Here is an 18,718-nt window from a genome sequence, read left to right on the forward strand (position 1 = left end):
TGACATGTTCTAGGAGGAACAAGGAGAATAGTAAATAGGCATGTAGATCAAGTAGAAATTAAAGTTAACATGATTTGTAGTTAGCAATATGCCTGATTTTACTAAGTTATGTAGAAATAAGCATAAACAAACATTATTGATTTTACTATCTATTCTACTAAATCTAGGAAACTGGAAGTCAATGAGGAATGGCAACATGGGTGGAACAACATATTATGATTTAAAATTTCTGTAAATATTTTTGGAATAACAATGCAGACAGACTCACAAAACAAATGCTCCTCATTCCCCTTCAGAGTACACTCTGAAATTGATGTTCCTGAAATCACGATCACTCTTTGGTGTTGGAACCCAAATCAAGATGATCCCTGGGGTGTGAACGTTTCTTTTGAACTGAGGTTGAGCAGGCTTTGCTATGGAGTTTGTTCCCCTAGAATCTTATTTCATAAGATCACTACAGCAAAGATTAAGATCACTATGGCAAGGTTAACATACAGCAAAACTCTAGGAGGCATCATTTACTAGAATGCAATGTTAATATCTCATCCTCAGTTACAAATACTACTTCCTCCACAGTAAGGCCATAAACAAAGTCAACTGAATCATGCTTTTCTGCTCTCAAATATTTCTCCCATGTAGCCAGAACAGTTTCTGGTTTGAGATTCAAGTAAATACTTTCTCGAGAGTTAAGAAATCTGACTAATCATTTAGAATGTTGTGTTTGCTCACTGAATTATCCCCTCCCATAAACATCTAAGTGAGTCACTAAGAAGATATGTACATCTAAGTGAGAAGATGAGTATTTTCAATGGGTATAGGTAAGGAAGAATGGATGATGGAAATTTCATAAATTTTGACTGAGATGAAACTTAAGTGGGTGCAGAGGTTGCGTTGGTATCCAAAATATGGAAAACATTATAGGGTACCTGCTAGAGGAACCTAGGCATGGGGAAAATAAGAAATTGAAAGAGATGAAAGAAAGGACTCTAAGTAGGATCCAAATAAAACATGCAAGAAAATATGGCCTAGAAACATTCCTATCTACTTGGTGTGAAAGACCCCTAATAAGATAAATGCAAACAAACCATCTCTGAGCCCATAAGTACAGTGATCATTGCACCACAGTCATGTTGTTTCACTCTTGTCAGATTTTCATCCTCCTCCATCCTCTTTCAGTCTTCTTGTTTCTTCCTCTGTCCCACAGTGGAATGCTACTTTCCTCCCAATTTATCTCAATTCTCAATTCATCCAAGAAGACGTTGGTGTATCCCAAATGTCAAGGAAAGCCCACGTTCTTCTCTGCCTCAGAGTGCCTAGAATACCAGCCCTTAAAGCACGGGTTAGGCCAGAAAGGATAGGGCTCCTGGTCAATCATTCAGCCAGACAAGAAGCAAATAAGACGATCACCCAGAGATGTCGAATGCCACCTTCTCTATGCAATCCATCATTTCTTTTTTTCCTCGAATTTCCCTGATACCTTATATTCTTTTCATGACATATTATCCTAGGTATTTGTAACCTTTCGCATTGCTGAGCCCTTTGCCAGAAATGCCCACTGTGTTCTAAGTGTTCTAACTTAGCTCCAGCAAGATCTGAATTTCTCTTGCAGACTTTCTCTCTCTCCACTTCCCTGAGTATGTTGTTACTGCTTCTCTCCCCACCTGAGCATGGCTCTATTCCAATTTATAGATTGATGGCTTCTCTATTGCCCTCACCAAACTGTTGGACATTTTGGTAAACAAAGATTATATCCAATCTCTAAGATGGTGCCTTCTACTTAGGAGACTCTTAATAAATGTCAAAGGAATAAACTTTTCCCATATTCCTTTCAGAGCAATATAGTGCTCTGCAAAATAAGAAATTCCTAAATATTTAAAAATGTGAGAGTATTTATGAAATAATAGCAAGTAAATGACATTGGCAGAGTACATGTGAAGCTGAATGAAGAGAACAAGCAGAGTGTGGTGGGATAGCAATAAAACATGAGGATGGGGTCAGATGGAAAAGGAAGTAAAGGCCAGAGAGTATGAGAGTAGGGAAATTAAGAGAAATAACATTAGCACTGCAGTAGGGGGAGAGATGATCCTGACGAAAAGATCTGAGAAAGGAAGATTGTAAAAATATTTTCTGCAGCTTGCTCCTAAGAAAGCAGAAACAAGGAAGCCAGAGAAGAGACTGTTTAAGTAATACAGTCGTTTGACAGTAGCACATCACTAGGCAAATTATGGGTTGATTGGGAAATCAATACAAGAATGCAAATTTTGACTTGACACTGAAATTTGTGGAGCTTCGAAGGAAGTGACATGTCCTATAAATGGCACACGGCTGGGTTATGTAAATACAGTAACTTGAAGTTCTTGTTTAGAAGACAGTAGCTTTAGCCTAAGTGATTACTTTCACCAATACTACAAACACGCTGTTCACAGAGTTTAAATCTATTGAATAATATGGAAGATCAAACCTGAATGCATTCAGAGGAGAACTCATAGGAGAAAAGATTTTTCTAGGAAAAGATAAAGTTTCTTTTTTATATATACTTCGAATTCTTATCTCATACTTATTGCAAGAGGTCTTTTATTCTCAATTAGATAAGTTTCAATAATACATTACTCATATAGGCACATAAAAATGAAAATAAGATCAAAATAAATATTAAGAAATTCCTAAAACAACTTTCCTGCAAGCATCTTTGTGAACTATAACTGAAGTACCATATAATGCAAGTATTCAAAGTGTATAATTTTTTTGTTTTTAATATACGGGTATGTATATACCTGTGAAACAACTTCAAACATATCCATCACTCCCAAAAACTTCCTCATATTTAGTATAATCCATTCTTGTCTCCATCCTCTCCTAAATCAGCTCTCTGCTCATTATGTTAGTTTGTATTTTTTAGAATATTATATAAGTGAAATCATGCAGTAAGTCTTTTCTTTTTGACTGACTTTTTCCATTCAGCAGAATGAATTCACAATTCATCCATGTGATCGACATTTTTTACTTTTTATTGTGTATTATTTTCATTGTATACATAACTAAATTTTATTTATTCACATATTGAAAGATACACGGGTCTTCCTTTTGAAATAAAATATGTACTCTCCTACCTATTTTTGTCAGTGTTGTTGGGAAAATTATTAGTATGTCTGATCCTTAATTTTTTCCCTATAAAAATATGGGTTTAATGCCTATTTCATAGGAGTTTTGTAAGGATCAACCATTGAGCATATTGCTTAGCTCATACTCAATAAATATTAACTTATTTTTTAAGTTGTCTTTCAATTGCCTTCTGATATTAATTATAAGGTAACCGTTTTCCTTCTATTAAAATTATTTCTTTTCTATTCGTTTTTAATGTCTACCTACCTTGACCATGTAAATAATTCCAAGCTAATGCTCTGTCCAACAAACACTGGGGCACTTACACAGTTGGTTCTTAAAATAGGATTCTCTTTTTTGGGTTTTCTTGGCTTCCATAGCTGACTAGTCATAATTTCATCCAATGTACACACACATACCCAGAGCCCACTATGTCTATGTAGGTAAGAATTGGAGACAACAATCAGCCTAGAAGAAGGCTATTTCCAGAAGATTAGAAGCTGTGTTTGCATTATAATCATTCTCAAATGATGATATGTTCATTTGAGGGACTTTTGAGGAGGGGCGGTTGAAGAAGTTTATGGATTGGGGAAGCAGCTGAAGCTCTCCCAGTCCACCTTCAGAGACTGTCTCAGTATAGTTCTCTTTTTTTTTTTTTTTCCAAATTATTTTTTCCTTATTGCTGCTCCTTTAAAGTGTATCCATACTGAATTTTTTTGCCTAAATTAGACTCCTTCTATTAAAATAAATGGTGTCAATGTTCTCTTTCTTCGTATTCTTTATAAATATGATGTCCAACTAAGCTAACAAATCTAGCTCAGTTGGCAGATGGCAGTGGACGAAGGAATTTTAATTTCCCCCTGTGGATATTGTAAGTGGAGGTGGTAGCTATGGGGCTTGTTTGCTTTGCTCTGACACCAATTCTACTCACTTAAATTTGACCTCATTTGTATAGATTTTCGTCCACCAAGAAAAAATGCTGGTGGTAACAAGTAGGAGTGAAGTGGGTAATAGAGCAATGATGTGAATTTTAAAAAGCATATCTCCTAAAGATGATTGGTTGGCAACATACTTTCTATATAAGGAAAGCTCACTGATGCTATAAGTTTCTTAATGGAATGAGGAAATACACTGTTGGTGTGCTGCCTATAAGTTTCAGAAGTCCTCTGTCTTATATATTGTCCAATTATGAAGGGAGGTTCCAACTGACAAAATTACCACAAAGTAATTGCTTTTTTCTTCGCTCTTCAGAGAAGTGGGTGAAGACTCTTTTATTTATTAAACTTTAATATTTGAATAATTAATATGGACAGCCACTCCACCAAGAGTTTTTCATCGAAAGTATATATTTAGGATAACATAATGCTATTTATATTTTATCAGGAAAACACTGTAATATGCAGAAATCTACAAATTCTGATACTTCTGTGGAAACACTGAATTCCATCCGCCAAGGCACAGGAGCTGTGCAAATGAGAATCAAAAATGCCAACAGCCACCATGACAGGCTGAGCCAAAGCAAATCCATGATCCTCACCGATGTTGGGAAGGTCACTGAACCCGTAAGTCAAATACCTCAAATACTCCAAGTTCTCTAACATGCAGAATTTTGTAAAAGGAAAAAAAACACAACTAATTAGCCTTGTTTTATTTGTTTTCTTAATGCGCATGAGAAAACTGTTTTTGTAATGCATTTTATCTTGCCTACTTATAGTCATAATAATATCCCCAGTTGCAAGAAAAGAGCTGGGCTTAATCCAGAGTGATAAAGTGGATTTGGAGCTAGACTGAAGAGCACCTTTGACTCATTTTAAGGGCCTCTACTATCATGCTTCAGTGTCATAAAAATAATGAGGTTATGCTAGCATGTGGTGTTTGTACTTCCAAATACAGTACATCACTTTGAAAAGCCAGAGGCTAAAATTAGCTAAGAATGAATTGAGAAAAATAAAATCTTTGAAAAATGTGAAAATCTCTTCTTTAAATTCTCTCAATAATATATGATACTACAAATTACAATTTAATTTGGAATGGGCTAACACAATTGAAATGGTGTGACTATTTAAGGTTTGGAGAGGAAGCCATTTTGTCTCGATAATGTGTCATTAGGAAGATTTGAAATAAAATAGTTAGAGATGAACTCTACTGCCAATTGTGTCGCTGGCCCTGCACGCATCCTGAGCCACTAAACCCACTGATTGCGATGAGTCTCCTCTGGTTAATTTTCTTCCATAATTGTGGTAACTTGCAGCTGAGGCCATAGGATGTAACAAAATTATTTATGCAATGTTAGCCACTCTTTTGGACCCCAGATCTATTTTGTTTCTCACAGTGAGAGCGAGAGTGAGAAATAGGTTAGCTGGGGACAGGCTGAGTCCCAGTCACCCTGCAGAAACATGTGAGCTATTAATTGAGTGTTTTGATAATATCATAGGGGCCTATGAAATATTCAGCTCCCTAACTGAGTTATTAAATGAGATAAACTTGCTGAGTAGCATGCTACCGATTATATTTTTTCCCCAATTTTTCACTTGAAAAATGAACCCACAGCAATCTCAGGAGTTTGAGGAATATATGATTTTAATCATTCTTTCCTCAGGTGTTGTAGACACATGTAGCATGAGGAAGTCAGTGATTATATTTGGGGAGTAAGAAATACATCCTTAGATAAGGTAACTAATGAGATCTGCATTTTTCTTTATTTACTTTCTCATTTAAAAGTATTGTCTCCTGGGAGGCACAACAGTGCTAGCCTGACTTTGCTTTTAAACCAGCAAAAATGTTCCTCAACTATGAACTTGAGACAGTGGTTAGAGTAAATTATTGGAATCTCTATAATGTATTATCAGTAAGAACTGTACCTTTGAAAAAGTTTAAAAGTTAAGTATATTTAATGATGCCTAACATATTTTATTGGCTGTGTTTAACAAAAGGCACTATGCCGCAGTTGTTTTTGACAAGCATGAAAACATCACAGCATGAGACTGCAAAAGGAATTATGGAGAGAAATTACAAGTGATCCATCTCTCAATGAATTATCCACCTCAATAGCCCGCAGAACTCAGCTACCAATTAACACCTACTTTATTACATGTTGGGATGTACTTAATAACTTTCATGTGTTTATGCACTATTACCTTGACTGATGCCTCTTGTACAATTAGGCATAATTGGCATATCAATATGCAAAAGTTAAAAGGATTAACCCTCTTAAAACTAATGAGCATTTCTGTATCCAGCTGCTAAATGAGACAAAATTAGCATTTTTCACTTTTGGGCAGGATTTTATCATGCAGTTTCTCATTGTTGATATTACCTTGTTACATAACTTTAGTTTGGGGGGTTGTATGCTGGACTGCTAAAGAATAAGAGTTTTCCAAAGTTAAATTAGCTATAATTATCCCAGCTTTTGTTTCCGCATTCTTAGCCTGGGCAATATGTATTCCTCGATAAGGAACAAAAATAAAAGTTACTTTTGGTTATGTGTGCTCAGTGCATAATTATATAAAAGGGGTATTTTAGTGAGGATGTGTCATTTCACCGAGAAAACTTGGCTCAGAGATACTGTATTGAAAGCTTGCCATGGCACTAATTTTCTTTCTGTCTCAGTTCTTTTCATCTCTTTTTTCCATGCACAATTTTCTGACTAGATACTGACAGAATGTAAAGTATTTTGGCATATTTATTCAAACAAGCCTGTTAAAGTTATCTGCTCAAGCTAAACTAAGAACTTGATTTTTCAGAAGTTGGGTGGTGGAGTGAGGTCAAGGGGGAGATTTTGAATTTATGAGAAGTGGAGAAAGATGGATGCTAAAAATGTGTGCACAGTTCACATGAAACATGGTTTGTTGTCATTGAGACACATACATGTAGTCTGTAAAGGAAAAAATTAAGAGTACTTAGAGATCATACATATGTCATGCATCCTATTTTATATAGTATATATGGCATCTATATGCTACTTGTTCACTAGTATAACAGTTATGCAAATCTGATATGAATTTCCAGGACTATATGATAACACAAAGATCTGATATCACATTCATAATTATTTAAAATTATTTATTATAAAAATGACAAAATGTTCTAGGGCAATCAATTACAAATTTTTGTCATTAATTCATTAATTTCTCTTTTCATTTTGCACAATTAAAATATTTTTAATATGACTGGGATCTTAGAAATTTTATCTCAGGTTTTTTCATGCACCTTCTCAATATAAAATTCTCCCATGTTTCTCATAAGAATTTCTGATTTTAGTATCTTAAATCAAGGAGTACTTTGAAATGCCAATATAAACATTTATCCAACCCTAAGCTTTGTAAACACAAGTGAATTTACTTGTTAAATCAGAAATGTTAATGACCTAAATGTTGCAGGGAAACACTTTAGTAAAACAGGTATTCATGCTTCATTAGTATTTTAAGGAAAATGCACATCATTTTCTTTAAACACAAAGTAATCATTTTTATTTGATTCATAAAATCAATGCCTTTCCAAAATTCAAAGGGGTTACTACTTTGCTACCTTGGAAAATGTTGGAGAGGTGGGAAATTTGGAGTGGAGGGACATGGTTTGCAAGAAAATTGCCCATCTGTAAGAGAGATCTGGAGTGCTCCCCTTGGTGGGGAAGGAACAGTCTTGGCCTCAGTGATTTCTTGTCACCAGAGTGAGCACTAGAGTGAGACCTCTTAAAGGTAGACAGCTAATTTGCAAAAATGTGCTAACCAGAAAAGCAGCCGGCTAAGTGCGAGTAGATGGGGACAAGTGAACTGTGCCTGTTGGAAGGCTAAAAAGGAGAATGTATAAGGCAGTGAACAGCTAATGCAAAAGCTATAATGTGGCTTTGCTGTTATTTATAAGAAGGATGCTCCTGCCAATACACAGTTTAGAATAGATATTAATGAAGAGTTGAAATAGCCCAAATCACAAAACTGCAGGCATAGGATTTGTAGGCAGGAGCAGTTTCGGCATTTTATTGCTGATGTCTTAAGCAGTAACATGTATGAATATTCACCATTTCCATCTTGCAAACTTCACAGAAGGGCATTACTTCACTCATGGCCATCATGATCAGGAAAAGAGCTTTTTACTGGTGTTCAGATAAAGACTTAGGTAGAACCATTTCTAAATGTTAACATACCAGACTCCTTTTACTTCCATTAAGACTGTGTTAGCTCATTTACCTTTTTAATATATTATCAGAATAAAGAGGAAACAATTTTTTCTTTTGTTTCTTGTCTGTGATTATAGGATACTTGCCAAAGTTGTGGCTAGCCAAAAAAAACAGACATAAAAATTGCTACTAAAAATATAAGCCTTCTGTTTAGCAGAGTTTTTGAGAAATATTATGAGATTGTAGGGCTTGTCCATGTTTACTTCAAATCAAGCTTATAGTTAGGTTTGAGGCTTTGTTTGTATAAATTGTCCTGAAGTGGATCCTGATATTTAATTAAAATGACACTAAATCACATTGAATTGATAAGACTTGGCATCTCAAACAAAGGTAATTGCCCGTATTGGTTTTGTGCAAAAATAGCACTGCTTGGAAAATGTGCAGCCAACACAGACTGTCAACTCCATTTATAGATCAATATGTGAAAACCATTGATCAGGCAGGCATGTGTAACAGTAACACTTTGCATTTATTTGTTGTTTTTATACCACATTAAGGCTTACAGGATTATAGGATTCCTAAATATTTTGACTTCCTCATAAATATATGATCTGTTGCATGTTAATTAAATGAAAGTCTGCAGCCATTTCTAAAATTGTTTTTAGTTTGATGATTTCCTTTTATTGCTGTGGATCATATGATCTGAAAATGGATTAGTTTCCTTCTGCATAGAGATTATTAAAGCTTATTTTAATGTGTCCTATTTAGTGTAAGATGTGACTGCCTTTTTGCTTTGAAAAATATAGATACAGACAATTATTTTCTCGTAGCGAGTGGCTGATCTTTTTTTATTAACTGGGCATTCTCAGTACTCAGGGTAGAATTATTTCCTGACATATTTTGCACACCCTGTAGATAATGGGTCTTCTTGATTTCCCCGATAGAATATGTTTTCTTTTCTTTTTATCTAGCTCTGTAGAACAGGCATCTGATCAAACATTATGTAGAAAATAAACTGATTATCTCAATTAAATTCTAGACACACACAAATATAATTTGAATTCTATTTTTATGATTCAAGAACAAGCCTTATGAACTGTTCTTCCACACTGCATTCTGCAGTTAAATCTTTCTTATCTCATCAATGTAAGGACAGTGTTTTGTTCCTAATCTTTATTGGACTATTGTGGATGACATTTGTAAGCCATTTTGGTTTATAAGGAAAAGCTGGAGGACAGTGGAGTGAGTCTCTCCAAAGATCCAAGCCTCTGATATGACTATGCAATAATGTGTCTTCCACTGCAATTTTCTTTGCCACTGTGAGGGCAATTGTGTTGAGGAATCTTTTTGGACCCTCTAAACACACTAGGAGCTCTGCTTTCAAGACAGTATTTCATATAAATATTAAAATAATAAAATAAACTGGATTTCAGAAACAGCAGTTAACAAACAAACATGAAATTTAAAGGTGACCTAAGGTAACTAGTCTGATGTAGTTTGTGAGCATGCTGTAGAACAGATGAAAAAGTTTGTTAGCTAGAATTTTGACTTTTATACAATATGCCCCAGGGGGGAAGAAGATTCAAAAACCACTGGAGATTTCTTTCCTTTGCCTTGCCACCCCATGCCATCTCATGCTGTGAAAATCTTTAACTCTATTTACCAAGCACAAATTGGACTTGCCGAAAGGTTCAGAAAGTTTACAACGACACTGAAGAGTCCACACTTCAAAGAAAGAGCCAGGGCTCTCACATCCACATATGTGTCTGTGCCATTCCCATTTTAACTTGAACATAGCTAAATTTGTTTATAATCTCCTACTGATTGAACATGGCGCTGAATGTACATGAGATACATTTTTTTAAAAGTTAGTCCTCTGATTACTAATTTGAATCCAAAACTCTAACCTTGTTAGCATCTGGACTTATTTCCATAATAACAACCCCTTCAGAACCTACAAAGTAATGAATAATTGACAACAAATGAAATGTTTTGATAGTTGTCGGCACAAAGCATGTTTAATGTTTTGTGTTGCTTCCTAGCTAATTATGTAGATGACACATTTGTCAGACCTTGACTGCCATTAGAAACGTGTTTCCAGAGGGGAGAAAAACAGGCTATTCATAGAGTAATTAACTAGAATGCTCAATGACCTGTGAGAGATTCAAATCGCTGCCAGTTCAGACATTGTTTTGTTACAGAGCAGAGGGGTAATTAAAATTCCAAATTACAGTCCTATGATGGAGCATTTGTTTGTTGACAGTATACTCTTACTCTAGTTTGTTAATTTTTTTTAAAATTGCTTCTAATCCATTTTATGGCTTTAGGAGTTCCGTCTTTGAATTTACTGACAACTAATATTATGGCAAATTGTACTTCAGTGGAGTACTGCGTGCCTCACAATTTCAAGGGACCAAAAGTTGGGTGGGATAAAATAGTTTCTTCCGGAAACTGACTTATCAGGAGCTGTCAACAGGAATGCCACTAACATAGAGCAACTTGTAAAATGCTGTTTTCAATTCTGAATTAGGAGGAAACATACTAGTGAAAAATACAGAGATAAAAAGGAAAGCAATGGATGAACAACTAGAAAGGAAAAAGTAACTTAAACCCCCAATAAGAAATGATTAAGTGTTGTGTTACTGAGAAGAAGGAGAAAAGAGAGCTGAGGATGAATTAGGGAAGGGTGTTGAGACTCTGGTGCTGAGCTCAGTGCAGAAGGTGCAACGGTCTATAGGAAAGCACGCCTAGACCACTCAAAGAGCGACATGTTTTACAGCAATACCTTCCATCCTAGGTCAATAACAAACCGTGGGATAATAGGTATCACACGTGAGATTTTTCAAGGAAACATTGGGATAGTTTACAAATCTAGAGGGCTAAAATAGTCTAAGAAAATTCAGCTCCAGTGGAACATTTATTTAGGTTGCTGAAAGTGAGAATATAGTTTTATTAAAAAGATCTGACAGAAGTCACACGGTGTTTGATGCAGGCGAGCTGACAGAGGCATCCAGTGAGCACTGATTATCCCGAAGTCACTGTCAGCTAGGATTGATTTTCACTTTCTCCGTTTATGTAACGGTTCCTGTAATACAGCTGACCCCGAATCACGTTACCTTGTCATTTCTCTGCATGGATCAAGAAGAGATGAGCTGAAAATAGCTAGACACTGACCTTGAACTTGCCAGAAAAGTGAGAAGTGACAGTGGGGTTTTTCTGTAGTTCATGTACAAAGATGAAGGCACACTGTTCCTCTGTTGAGTTCACCGTAGCAGCACAAGGGGGCAGAGCAGTACTAGAGATTACAGGTAAAAGATTCAAAGATTCTGCACCAGCATGTAAAGACTGAAATACTGAGTTAGAGCCAGAGGTCTCATTTTTACATCTTAGTGTAGACATAAAGGAGAATTACTGATGAATCAAAATCTCGGGTCCCCTGATGTTCATAATCAGTAATCTAAAAGTGTACATTCTAATTAAAAAAGGTTACCTAATACTCTGCATGCCAGCAACTACGTTTTTCCACTAAATTATTTGCAGCATCTCTTATTTAATTCATATAACACTCTTCACCCTTAAAATATCTTTGGGACCATAGTCATTACTATTAAGAGAGTTTTAATGTATGGCAAATTCCAAAGGTGATATGTGTCATTTTAGGTACAATTGTATCAGAAGATAGGAACATTCTTTTTATACTTACTGAGTATTAACATCCAAAAATTAAAATTGGAGAGTGTTATATAGCAATGTGAACTCACCAATAAAGAAAATGCAAGTTGTAAATGCATGTTGCCATTTGGTTTACATTTGTTTATACCTTGTACATTTTCCCATTTTAATACCTGCCACAATTTTTAAAAATTTCTTTTAATATAGATCATCATTATAACCTTGATTAATCCAAAAAACAGTATGTCAAACATTGAACTTTGCTTGTTAGCACTTAGATAAGCTAAATCATTGTTGTGCTGGTGCTGAATGCTTCTGATAAATGGCACTCAAAACACTTGCCAAGTGAAGCAGAGAACTGAAGCAAGTTGAGAAGAGAACAAACACTGACTCAGTTATCCCCCAGTTTGCAAGTGCCTTATGTAATGGCATAATAGCACCTTTGCATGTGTGATGGCATGATAATACTTTTGCAAACCTCTATAGTAACAAGATGGTTTCTTGTATACAGTAGATTCTATGTATTTGTATGAACAGTATATATATCTCAACATATTTCTGTATCTTCATAGATATATAGTATATATACTTATCTATATACAGATACATATATATAAATGGAGACATACATTTCCACAATATATGTTTGAACTTATTTTTATATGCCAGAAAAATAATAACACATATATTTACAAGGTGAAATATCAGCATTATTCCTTTTCTGCAGATTCAACTCAGGACAAACTGACAATAATAAGATTAGAGAAATAAATTGTATACCAATAAGATTTCAAGGATAGAATAGATCATTCTATGACCAAGAATATGGCAGAAAATGTTCAGAATGACTGAATCATCATAGAAACTGTAATTCCTAACTTTGGGGCTAAGGTAGAAGAAAAACATAAGTCTTCCAACTTAGAAAGATTTGATATTTGGAAGAGAAGGTATATGAGGAGGCAATGGTGTGTTTGTAGCTATAAAATTTGTGTCTTAAAATGACAACCTTGGAAGGCAATCCGGAGAAGCAGTAGCATTCCTTGAGAGCCTTACAATTACTTTCTTTGCCTATCTGTTCCTCAGAGAGTGCAGAAGACTTCTAGCATGCCCTCTCCTAGGTGGTAGGAAACTCCTCCCTAAACGGTTGATTAGCCTCTGCTTCTGGGGTCAAGACAGACATAAAGGTGTTGGCTGCTAATACACTTCCCCAGAGTTTTATTTTTTGTTTTATTCTTTTTCTTTCCCTTGCCTTCAGTGTGTCAGGCTTTTAATAAGGGACTTCAGTCCCTGATGTGTTCAGATTCAGTTTATTGTTACCATCTGTTTAATTACCCTCTCAGGTTTGTGTTGGGAAGCATGAAAGTATTTTATCCAGCCTTTGAATCCCTGTGTTCCTAAAGAGATGTGGGTAAAGTATGTGTCAGTTTTCAAAGAGCATATTAAAAACTGATAAGCAGAACCATCTCCAAGCAATAACATGTTAGGCAAAGGCATTGTTGTTGTTGTTTTTTACATTAATACATGTTGCAACTAATTAGCAATGTACAACAATGTGACATTCTCACAAAAATGATGCTACCTTCCTTACATGCAGTCTCATGTGCTTTCCCTTTGAGGTGATGGATTTTTATGATTCCTATTCACTTTCAATGCAATGATAATAAGTTTATCGGGGGAAGAGATATGGGATTTGTGTTGTAGTGGTACATATAGTTGTCATATATCAAGCAGATTTATGGATGTGCTAAATAAATTTAAAAGAGAAATCATATACTTAAAAATCAAAGATGGATTCTTTGGGGAAAAATGAAAAAAACCCAGAGGAAATTCAGAGTTAACTTTATTTTTTGCTCTTCTTCCTCATAATCCTCTTCATTATGATTATTATTACCTTTCATCTCTTTTTTTTTCCTTTTCTAGAGAAGCACCAGCATATTGTTTCTGGTGAGCACTATAGTTACCATTATATCTGTGGTGCATTTTGCAAATGTGCAAAACCATTGGTAACAAAAACTAATTGACTGACACAGACATCTCATCAATTTGTGCTCAAATTATTTTATATATCATTATGTGGATGAAATAAAAAAATAACAAAATAAAATTTGAATGTGTAAGTATCAAAATGTTTTAGAGATCAGCCAAGAACTCTGAAAATCAATAGGAAATAAATTACATATTTTTACTTCTTAAATCAAAGAAGCCCAATGATAACTGATTCCTTTTATTTATCTCTTAGAAGGTGATTTCAATAAATGAGCTTTTTTTCTTGAGCTTCTAAAATGTTATTAGATTAAGAATGCATTTGAAAGTGTTCAGAAACGGTAGTTTTGTTTTTACGTAAGTGTCCTTCCACAGCACCCTACACAAAAATGACCAAAGTACCATTCTTTTTCTATTCCTGTATGAAGAAACCAGTGCTGTTCTTGCCTTATGCTCTTACAATATTATCTCCGTGAAGGAAGAGGAATAGTGATGACACCAAACTTTTCTCCACTACTTTTGGACACCAGACCTGCTTTCTTTCCCACAGGGTAAAAGAAAGCTGCAGTCTTCGTATTTGCAATGAGAAGGGACATGTGTCTCCTTGCATTGAATTGTCTTGGATCATATCATGTAGCACAAAGTGACCCAATATAGGAAGACAGGAAAACAAAGTGACAGTTTTGTTTGCTCTGATGTAAACTCCAATATCAAAACAAGGGGGCAAATCCTAGAGGCCCACTGCCAGGTCACACGAATTAAATAGCGAGAGCTGATATCCTGTACTTAAATAAAATGTATTCAAGGCATTTCCTAAAATCAGCAGTGAAAGGATAATGAACAAATAAGCTCAGTTCAGGTTAGACAAACTGAGTGTAACTATCACTGTTTTTAAATCCACGAGAAAGTGAATCTGGCTGATACTTGATAATACATCACACACTGTGGTCTTACCTATTGATCACAGGCTGACAATGGGTAACCTTTCATGGCAACTTTCTCTTTTACCATGAATTATTGACAGCGTTAATGCCAATAACACATGATCAAATAGACAGGAAAGAAATTTACATTCCTGGATGTGCTGTCCTTAACCTCTATGCCTTTAATGCCAGAAAGAAAGAAGGAAAAGAAGAAAGGCAGACAGAAAAAAAGAAAGAGCAAATATATTCTTTCTTGTACAGAAAATACTAATGAATTAGCTTTAATTTTTACATTAAATATTAATGTGACATCCTTATAATTCTCATCTACAACACATTCTGGGTAATAAAACTCTGTATTTAAGGTAAACTTGCTGTTGTTATTTTTACCCTAGTGTCCTCTATTAGTTTATAGATCCTGGGAAATGTTACTCTAATGGTGTGCCCTAAGGTTCCTGCATTAATAAAGCCTGCTCACTGACAGGTCACTATCTCAACCGTGCCCCTATGTGGGTTCCCTATGATTTCCCAAAGTGGAAAGTAGAACAAATCGACGGCTTTCATTTGTTCATTAATTTATCCATTCATGTATTCATTCAACAGACAATTTTTGGCATGTATTACATGTTAGAGACTGCTCTAAAAGTCTAGGATACAAAACAAAAGATTATTTTTTCCTCTTTGAGATTACATGCAAGAGTAATAGAATCCTTATCCCAGTATAAACCAGATATCAGCCATTATTTTCTTGACACCCTAATTGTAACTGCTGCACCACCTCCTCACTCTCAACACAACTATCAGCAACATGTACCTTGCATTTTGTCACAAATATTGTACACACCATGTTTAAAAATGGCCTATGAAATAAGAGACCTTCATTGTCTCTTTACTTCCTGTAGGATGCATTTTGGTGGGTTGTAAAACTCAAATGACAATTTTTTTAAAATTTGAAATTGTGAGCATCCCACCTGATTTCAACCTGCTTTAAACTCTCTTTTGACATGTTTCCTATGTCCTGTGTCCTTTGGCCTGCAGTTACTGAAGCACTTCCTTTGGTGTCAAGTCGAGCTGCTTGTATGTATTCTTATCTGCTTAAAGTCATATGCCTCTTTCATTCATTATTCACTCCTTCCTTAGTCTTTATTAAATGTATGCTGAACTCTTAATGGAATTTGAAATATTTTTTATGAATAAAAATAGAAAATGTTAATATATTTACTTGAAATCTAGGACTCTTTTTGTTTTCAACATGAAGACTGAACACAGACTTAATTTAGAGTTTTAGAGGGCATTCAAAACTTTAGGTTCTTGACTTAAAAATTTTGTTTGGATCTTCACAATTGGGGTCCGACTTCAACTGTCCTTCAAACATTGACTGTGGCTTATAGAGGATCAAATTTGTAAACCTACCAAAGCAGTTGCTATAATTAATGTTATTCTGGTCTATTTAAGAAAAGTGTGCCATTAAGCCCTTAAAACACATTGTTGACTATGATACTAGTATGTACTCCACTAAAACAAAGGCAATCACATTAACCAGGAGATGAAAATCAGAGTATATAGTGTCAGTAGGTATTAAGAGCTACCTTGAGGCTTACTCTATCCAGGAAAAAAATAGAGAAAAAAACCCTTTTAAGACTAATTTATTCAAATTGCATAGATATACTAGGAACAAAATATAGTAACATTCAGGTATTAAAATTAAGTAGTCAATAAATGGTTAGCTCTGCCTAAGGCAAGATATATCTTAGATCTTCTTGATTACTTGATCATGCACAATAGGTACTATTGAGACTTCATGATTTCTTATTTCTCTCACATGCGCATAATTGTATAACAGTTTTGCTATGCAAATTGACCAGGAATCTCGGATTGGACTGAGGATACATTAAAGGCAGCTCTTTCTCATTTTTTGACTGTGAATTTGAACTTTTCACCACTCCTGATGCTCTAACTCTGTGTTCCTCATCTCCTGTATGATTACCTCAGTGAAATCAGTTTTGGAAGATCCTTCTTCCCCAAATCAGCAGTATCTAGAACTCTAATAGCTTCCTTCATCTATACTTCAAAGACCTGTTTAAGACTTTTCCCCATCAAGGTCAATGTTGACCTTAGGTTTACTATTCATACTCTACAGTGAGACGAAAGGGTCTAAAGCAGGGATTACAATCAAGTGGCTGCTCTGCTCATCCAATATTGCCCACAAATATTTTTTTTGTTTTGCTAGAATAGTGTTTTTACAACTCTGAATTTGAAAGTCCTTTAGTTGGAGTTGTGGTATCTTCCTGCAGATTGTATTACCTGCTCAGCTCTGAAGACATTTGAATAGATCCACTTAAAGCAATTTCATTGACTGGCTGTTCAGAGGTGACGGCATGATGTGGCAAGTCAGAAGATGACAATTGTTAGTCATAAATTTGGAAATGTAGCCTTTGCCACATTTCACTAATAGTGTAAACACAGTCTTTGTTATATCGCCAAATAGGAATTTTCTCATTCAGGTTTTCTCATTTGGGTTTAATTTTAATTTTAGGCTCTTACATTATTATAAATTAACAAACATCTTGCTGTCTTTTAGACAACACTAAAAAAATAACTGTGGTTGTCTATGGAAATGATGTTTTCTTGTCACCAAGTTATAAATATTCTCTTTATTCTATATTATCTATTATTTAACTTTTGTGATTTTTGCTAAACAGTTCTGAAAACTTGATGAGAAGCTATGTTATATTTAAGTGAAGCAGTGTACTTCTAAACCTTATAAAAAATAATCACACCAGGCCCTTACAAAATGAGAGAAATAATGCCAACAGTTCACAATATTATACAAAATTTAAATCGCTATAGATTTGACTAGTCATCTAATTATCATCAGTTACTTTACATTCTTGCCAACTAATTTGAAGACTTTAAAACTTTGTTAGCATTTTTATTTCCTTGTCCATTGACATGTAAATTCTATAAGAAATGAAATACGCCTAGGTGTTATTAGCTATCTGGCATTTGAGTTGACAATGCCAGCTTTAGCATACCTATTCCAATCTTCTTTGCATGTCCTCTGAGGACCATAGGAAACTGAGTTATCACTCAGACAACTGCAAAGCTCATGCCTTCTTTATGTATAACTTTTCTGAGTTATCTCCTAAGTAGGAATAAGCTTTTGAAATAGTAAGAAATTGTCCTTTCATGTATTCAGGTGGTTATTTGTACAAATGAAACTCTGGAAAATTTTATCCTTTGCTGATTCCTAGAAACACTAATTAGTGCCCCTGTGGCACACAAACTGTTAATGCCAAATCAAAGATTCAGTCACGGGGAGATGTGGCTAGCATCTGTCCCCAGAGTGGACCCTCTAGGTTCAGTCAGAACTGTCAGTGGCCAGTGTCATATAGGGGTAGTAATGCTCTTGTTTTTTAATCATTAGTATGGTGCATTTTCAGTGTTTTGACCAGTAACATTTCACTCTAGCAAGGATGAGAATTATTTTAGTCAGTGAAAACCAGGTGTAAATCATACCCTCACATAAATCTCCATGATGGCAATTCTCCTAAATTATAGAAAATTACTATTGTAATTATGCTACTTATTTGTATAAAGTCCTTTTGTCAGGCCTAGCTCTGTGCCCTTGAGCTGTTCTGTATGCCTCTCTGTCATTTGACCATCACTTTTCAGAGCAAATGGGTTCCTAATACACCCATATTTGGAACCATCCTAACACATACTACACTGAGCTCTTATTCAACCTGTTCTTGATTGATTTTAGCTTCTTTTAAAGTGAAAACTCCTTAAAGTCAGACATCATACCTAGCCTCTACAGAATCTTGCTTTAAATGACCATTGTGTGTGTGTGTGTGTGTGTGTGTGTGTGTGTGTATTTAATTTAAAGTACTTTTAAACATTTAAGATATTATGTGGCTAG

At 35.1% G+C, this 18,718-nt stretch overlaps 1 protein-coding gene across 1 annotated transcript in view; it reads left to right on the forward strand.

Moving 5' to 3' along the window:
- The window catches only part of ARHGAP15 (Rho GTPase activating protein 15), a 424,379-nt gene that overhangs the window by 20,120 nt on the left and 385,541 nt on the right, over positions 1-18,718 (forward strand). Inside the window, exon 2 of the mRNA XM_008061399.2 lies at positions 4,486-4,664. Within this exon, the coding sequence (XP_008059590.1) occupies positions 4,500-4,664 (165 nt within the window). The 5' untranslated portion in view covers positions 4,486-4,499. The remainder of the gene's footprint in view (positions 1-4,485; positions 4,665-18,718) is intronic.

The sequence above is a fragment of the Carlito syrichta genome, unplaced genomic scaffold (genome assembly GCF_000164805.1).
Source record: "Carlito syrichta isolate Samal-C Ts95f unplaced genomic scaffold, Tarsius_syrichta-2.0.1 Scaffold305239, whole genome shotgun sequence".
In the NCBI taxonomy this organism is placed as follows: Eukaryota; Metazoa; Chordata; class Mammalia; order Primates; family Tarsiidae; genus Carlito; species Carlito syrichta.